Raw genomic sequence first — 7,436 nt, 5'->3', positions numbered from 1 at the left:
GTGTTTACACAGATTAAAAATGCTTATCAATTAACTATATGACACAGATTGTAGCATACTTTAAGCTGTAATAGAGAAAGGTAACACGGGATATTTGAAATTCAAGCTGCACTTACCAAAATAGTTTTAACCTGAGTCTTTGATGTCTTCAAAAATGCATTTGATGATAATATATGCAATAATAGTTTTTTTTAGTAGTATAAGGTTACTTTTTTTGAATTGCTCTTAATACTCTTTCCTCTTAAATATTTGTGTAAAATTACAAATATTTATTATATTTCTTGGGTTCACTGAACACAAGGCAGTATATGAATTGAAAGGCTGTTACTTTGTTCCTGTTACACAAGCATATAAAGATGCTTAGTTCAAAATATCTTAGATTTAATATTATTTTCACATTTTGACTTATTTTAGAACAAATATAAAGGGTCAAAATATTACCATAGATATTTGAATATTCCCATGAAATATGTCACACCCACTGAGGAATTAAACAAGTTCACTAAAGAATATCAAATTAATCATTTCCTCCTATAAATATTTTCTTTTTATTTGTGTTTAGAAGTTGCAATTTTAGGTACTATTAACAGAAAATACATAACAAAAGCTTCCTAACAAGTGAAAAAAATAATTATAAATGCTGGAAAAATTGGCCTCATTAACATATTTACAGACTTTTACTTAATACATACGCCTTTGGAAATTAATTATCTGACATTTATACAAGCATCAAAATTTCCAAATCACTGAGTAGTGAGCACTTCAGTTCTTTATTGTCTATACCCAAATTTGAAAGTCATTTAGTTTCTGAAAGTAGAAATGACAAGTGACAGAAATGGTCAATCTGAGATACTATTGACATATTGTTCTGTTCCTTCGCCTAAAGGTGCTTCTGTTGAGTAAGTGTCCTTATGCTTTCTTTTCTCTTTGCTCTGATCTTCCTGTAGCTTCAGAATTATGTTTCGGATTTCTTCTCTTTTTGTTCTCATTCTTGGTGGAGGAAACCAGTTTGCCAAATTCATAGGTAGTTCAAAACTGAGAATTGGATTCTGAAAATAAAACAATTAAATGCGTATTAGAAAACTGTAATAAATAACCTTTCATTTCAATCACAGAAACATTCCGAAGTTAAAAATAAGAAAACCCAACAACGCATTCAATATGTATTTCTGTATTATCTATCACATGCCAAGTACTGTGTTAGGTATTGGAGATACAAGACACAGTTTCTATCATAGATCTTATAGTCTAGATCAGGGTTTGCCAGTGGACCAAATTCTGCCCACCACCTGTTTCTGTAATAAAGTTTCATTGGAACACAGCCACACTAACTCATTTACATATGGTCTGCAGATGCTTTCACTGGACCACAGCAGAACTAAGAGGCAATAGAGACTGTACAGTTGCAAAGCCTAATGTATTTACTACTTTATTAACAAGTTTGCCAGCTCCAGTTTAGAAAGACAGGCAATTCAACAATTAAAACAAGAAATATGGCAAGTATTATGACAGAAGTATAGAGTACTGTGAAAATACATATCTGGGGGTTTTATGCAATTCCAAGAGGAAGTGATGTTTAGGCTAAGACCTGAAGAATGAATACACGTTAGACAGACAAGGTATAACAGAAGCAACAAAAAAGTATTCCAGGTTAGGAAATATGAATCAAGGCCTAGAGGCAAGAAAGAACATGAAACAATGGCATTCAGGTGGCTGGCTGTTGTATTAAAGCTAGAGTGAAAATGGTGGGAAAATGAGGCTAGAAGCTTAAATAGGGGGTCAGATCACATAGGTGCTTATCAATCATGTGAAAGATTTTGGTCTGTAAATCAACAGCCACAGGAAGCCACTATAAGATTTAAAGCAGGAAAGTAACAGGATTAGATTTATGTTTTTGGAAAACAACCATGAAAAACAGAAGGCAGGAGGCATAGGAATCTGTTAGAGATTGGTATAGCAGTTCAGAATAGTGACACTCGAGGATAAACAAGTAAATCTATCTGACATTAAATGACACAATTCACAGAACCTAGTGGTCATCCACTGTATGCTGGATGAAGATAGGAGTCAAGATCACAGTAAAGAATATCCAAGAGAGGTTATGTGTGGTACTGTACCTCTGAAGTCAAAGCAAGAGAGTGAGGAAGAAATGGTTGACACTGTCAAAGGGTGCTGGAAAGTCAAGAGCAATTTTAACATAAGGTTAAGGATAAAGCCAGATTTTAGAGATTTGAGAAGTAGAATCTGTAGAATTAGAGAGTGAATATAAACACTTCTTAAGAAATGTATCTATGAAGAGGAGAAAAGAGGCTAAAAGAGGCAGTGTGAATCATGGGAGAGATTTCTTAAGGTGGCAAGAGCTAGTAGAGAGGGCAGGTTGATTGTTCAGTGATAGAATGAGCTCAACAAGCCTTGGATTTGATGAACTGTAAATATACTATTTTTATGCCTTGAAGGTTCTTCCATTTAGAAGTTTTTGCTCCATGGAATAATTTTTGAAACAATAATTTTGAAACTCTTTAAAATATTTGCTTATTGTGTTTTTTACTAAGGTAAAGTCAAATGCACTATTTTATTATTTATTATATCAGATCCAACAAATTGAAACCCACCTCAAAAAAGCTCTCTACATACTGCAATACATATACACCACAGTCACTGAAGTTGTTTTGCTGTGGTACTTTTGGATTAGAGCCCTTCATAACATCTTTGGAAAAACTTCTTTTGCTTCCTTTTTTAACTTCCCATTCCACTTCTAAATACCTGCAATAATTCATATATATTAAGAATACACACATATATAAATATACATAGTTCTTCATCCCCATCAGAATACGAAATAAAGTGTGAACTTACTCTCTTAAAATTTTGACAACATTTGACCGAGAAGGGCCTCGGAGTGAGTCCATAAGTAGGATACAAGGTCTGCAGGGTAAAAATGACCAAAAGTTGCATACTTAATAATATTACAAACGCATAAAAGGATTAAAAGTGGCATATTATAAACAATCAAATTTAAAACCTTCAAAATCCCCTTTGTATGACTCAGTACTACTGAGGGAAAAAAAATGAACCTTATAGACACATACTAACCTTATAATCTAAGAATACTTAAATATCTATGGATATATTAAATACTGAATTATAGAATATTAACTTAACCATATCTTAGCTATATTTTATACTAAAATTCTGTAGTTGGTTTCTAAAAGTACTTCAAAATTAGTAAAAAGTCAAAACAATTCTGAAAATTTGAACATCCCCCATATTCCAAAATCAACAAAAGGACCATGAAAAAGTATAAAGAAAATAATCCCCCCAACCTAGGCCCATTTTTTTCAGGCAGGGTCTCACTCTGTCACCATGTGAAGCGGCGTAATAACAGCTCACTGCAGCCTCAATGTCCTGAGCGCAGGTGATCCTCCCAACTCAGCCTCCTGAGGAGCTGTAACTACAGGCATATGTGACCACACTCAGCTAATTTTTGTATTTTTTTTTGTAGAGATGGGTTTTTCCATGTTGCCCAGGCTGGTATAGAACTCCTGGGCTCAAGCTATCTGCCCACCTCAGCCTTCCAAAGTGCTGGGATTATAGGCATGTGCTACTGCGCCCAGCCAAAAATCTCATTTTTAACTAAAACTTATTGTAGATAACTAAGCAGGTAATCATCACATGAAATAATTAGTTTAGAACGTTTTTTTTTTCAAGATTCCACTTCAGAACACTCTGTAGAACACTCTGTATAACTCTGTATATAAATATTGATGGCTGAAGATTCAACTTTCAGTATTTTAATTCTGTAAAGTTATGTTGTAAACTCAAGTAAGGAAGTCTAATGTAGAGCCCAAACTCCTCAAATGTTAAAAAAAATCTAGGTTATTTTTTAGCCACCACAGTTGGCTATTTTTTTTTTTTTTAACTTTTTCCAGAGATGGCGTCTCACTGTGTTGCCCAAGCTGGTCTTGCACTCCTGGCCTCATGCGATCCTCCTGCTTTGGTCTTCAGAAGTGCTAGCACAAAGTGTGACCCACTGTGTCTGGAAGTGATCTAGCTTCTTCCTGCTAAAATTTTATAAAGTTTGGAGCAGATTGTTTAACTACCCTAGGTCTCTATTTTTCTGTAGAATGATGCTGCATTTTCAAAGTCTCTTAATAGAGTTTCTGTCAACATTTTCTATAAAAAAAGTCAAAGGAGATTAAACCTAGAAATAGGTAATACTTCACCTAAGAAGTTCAGCATCTCAGAAGAAACACGTACTTCTGAAAAGCAAAACTGACTCACCCTTATTTGGAGTTCTCAGTTGGAACATGTCTCTTACGTCTGCCTTGGGTTACTCTACAGCCTTCATAGAGTAGCTAAGGAATCAGTGTAAACTCCAACCCCATGTTACTGTTTTGATATATAGTGATTTCTGCTCCAAAACATTGTAGGTAAAAAGGAATAGTGGTTCACTATCAAAACTTGTGGCCGGGCGCGATGGGTCACGCCTGTAATCCCAGCAATTTGGAAGGCTGAGAGGGGCGGATCACTTGAGGCCAGGAGTTTGAGATCAGTCTTGCCAACATGGCAAAACCCCATCTCTACTAAAAATTCAAAACTTAGCCAGGCATGGTGGCACGCACCTGTAGTCCCAGCTATTCCTGAGGCTGAGGCATGAGAATCGCTTGAACCTGGGAAGTGGAGGTTGTGGTGAGCTGGGATCGTGCCACTGCACTCCAGCCTGGGCGACAGAGCAAGACTCTGTCTCAAAAAATATATACATAAAAAATTTAAAAAAAACAAAACAAAACATTTGTGTGTGGACATGTGCATGCAGAGGCTCGGGAAACTGGCAAATGGAGGACTGAAATGATTACCCATTCTTCTCATTTTAATCCCTAGATAGCATGCCTCAAGTTTCCTCACTGACTCTGACAGCATTTATGAATTTTGCTTAAGTATTTATTTAAAAAAAAACTGTCCTGTTATGTTTTATGAGCATACTTAAAAATTATGTAGTTTTCAAGATACACAGTTAATGCTTACTGTTTACAGATAGTAGGCTTTAAATGCCACTGTCCTATTTCTGAACTGCAGTTGTCATCAGCGAGGAATCCATCATCACTGCTATCATCCTATAAAAGACAGCCTACTGTTAATACTGAAAATATATAATCTAAATAACTAATAACCTAACAAAATAGCACACTGGAGACAAAAATCTTTGTAATGATTGTCAAAACTTTTTCTCTATTTAGGTGATTAGACACTAGAGATGTGGTATGTTACTTAATTCCAATTATCCAATGCTACAACACTGACATTTTAAGGAAAATAAACTACCAGAGGTTTATAACAAATTGTTACATCTATTTACTCAATCTAGAATAAATCTTTAAGACTGAATATATTATGACTGATTCTTCTCCCACCAAATATTATTGCTCTGATTTTAGTTTATTTTTACAAAAATTTAGTTTGTTGGCTAAGACAGCTATTTCACAATAGGATATAAAATAACATGTTATTTTACATGAATAATGTTTTCACATCAGAAATATTTAAAGGGTTTTTGGAAACACTGCTTTCCTTGAGAAACCCACTTATCCATCTCACTTGAGAGAAGCTAACTTAAGGACACTGAGTCCTTATTCTGTAGATTCTCTTGAATGTAAAATAAACAAGGCTTTTTTGGTCATTGTTGTTCTTTGAGAAAGCTTCTGGCAACTTTACGAATGGAATAATCAATAGTAGGAATAATAGTAATAATAAAGCAGTTACATTAGCTTGTTCACATCACAGGTAATTGCTATAACCAAAAGTACCTAAGTGCTCATTATAAATCATGAATGTAATTCCTATATATGTTGGATTGAAAAGCTATATTTAGTTGCCATACATTGTAAACCAAGAGATATCTTAAAATGCCTTTTGTTCACTGGAAGATTAAGCAAAAAGGAAAGATGGTACAGTATAAAGCCATCTTCACTACTATACAACTCAGTATGTCCTAACAACTAATGAAAGGTCAGAGAATTAACAAAATGGTATGCTGTAGGATTCTTATAAACTTTTCTCAATATAAAATCCTCTTTTAACAGAAGCTAAAAAGTAAAGTATTTTCACAGATATACTTTATTCTTGCTGTTCATACTGTTTATTAGGGCAAATGAGACTCCAAGGAAAAGTCAGAATTCATCTATATTAACTTTAATTAAATATTATCTGCTTCTGCCATGACACATATAAATCGAATCAGGCACGAGAAAAAAAAAATAACTGGAAAAGTGGGAAAACAATATAATATTTTTGGTACTCATGTACCATATAACTGAAGGTTTAAACATTTGCTTCTTGAATGTCAAGTCAGGTTAAAGGTTAAGTATGACCCATAAATGCTTTGAAAGAGGAAGGTGGGTATTGGTGGTGGTAGCTGAGTTAGTGTGGGTTAATCAATATTACATTAAAGTTCAGTCCACACCACAGTAGCAGCAACAACAGCATGTATACATTTATCCTGGCAACTTCTGACTTGAAAGCTAAATTTGTTTTTTAAGATATGATCCAAATTCAGAAGCCATGATAAATTACTAGTTGAAGAAATTGCTTTACAAGACTTTATAAAGTAAGATTTTTTTCTTTTTCCTTTTTTCATTTTTTTTTTAAGAGATGGAGTTTCCTTATGTTGCCCAGGCTGAACTCAAACTCCTAGGCTCAAGAGATCTTTCTGCCTTAGCCTCCCAAGTCACTGGGACTACAGGTGTGCACCGCCATGTTCAGCAAGAAAAACTTTTAATTAGATAAAACATTAGAACTTTTTGCCAAGCATTAAGTTTTACCTGGTTATCCTGATCTTCTGAGAAGTCGACGAGTTCATCTTCAAGCATTTTACCAGCTTCAGGTGATTCATCGCTATAGTTTAGTCTGATTTTGCTTAAGCCATCTGTATCAATAAGAAACATTACATAATAAAAAAGGCCATGTCTATCACTCATAGTATATGAGGCTGAAATTAATGCTAGTAGTTAATTAATGATACAGTAGTCAAGAACACAAAATCTGCCTTAGTGTGTAATATCACAAACATAAAGTAAGTTATTTTAAAAACCTGGATTGACATGTCAATTACAGTTGTTTCCACTACTCAGATGCTAAAATTCATTAAAATTTAAAAACTAGTTATCAGCTATATGATTAAGTATACATATACTTAAATACATATACATATGTATATGTGTAAACAAATAAGTACTTTTGTGTTAGGCAAGTCAGGTATCTTTAGTAATGAAAGCTATGACAGTCTGAAAATAACCTATGTCCAATAACAGAAACGCAAGTCATAGAACATAAAAGAAAATGCAACTGCATAATTTCATAATTAAAATTTCAAAAACGTGGAAAATTATATAATTCAGGGCAAAAATGAACATTAACTACAAGTAAGTAATAGGTCTGTT

At 34.0% G+C, this 7,436-nt stretch overlaps 1 protein-coding gene across 10 annotated transcripts in view; it reads right to left on the bottom strand.

The window, feature by feature from the left end:
* Positions 1-512: 512 nt before the first annotated feature.
* The window catches only part of SENP6 (SUMO specific peptidase 6), a 114,868-nt gene continuing 107,944 nt past the window's right edge, over positions 513-7,436 (bottom strand). For 7 of the 10 annotated variants that reach the window (XM_003805813.7, XM_055113896.2, XM_003805812.5 and 4 more), the window contains 5 exons: positions 6,819-6,922; positions 5,026-5,114; positions 2,857-2,925; positions 2,613-2,763; positions 513-1,049 (listed from right to left, as the gene is read on the bottom strand). In XM_003805813.7, the coding sequence (XP_003805861.1) occupies positions 840-1,049; positions 2,613-2,763; positions 2,857-2,925; positions 5,026-5,114; positions 6,819-6,922 (623 nt within the window). In that variant the 3' untranslated portion in view covers positions 513-839. Of the gene's footprint in view, positions 1,050-2,612; positions 2,764-2,856; positions 2,926-5,025; positions 5,115-6,818; positions 6,923-7,436 lie in introns of those variants that run through there. The other 3 variants (XM_063605386.1, XM_034962398.3, XR_004672033.3) reach the window with 2 other exon arrangements.

This window comes from Pan paniscus, chromosome 5 (genome assembly GCF_029289425.2).
Source record: "Pan paniscus chromosome 5, NHGRI_mPanPan1-v2.0_pri, whole genome shotgun sequence".
Classification (NCBI taxonomy): Eukaryota; Metazoa; Chordata; class Mammalia; order Primates; family Hominidae; genus Pan; species Pan paniscus.
Note: the sequence above shows the minus strand (reverse complement) of the source record. Positions and strands in the feature narration are given on the sequence as shown.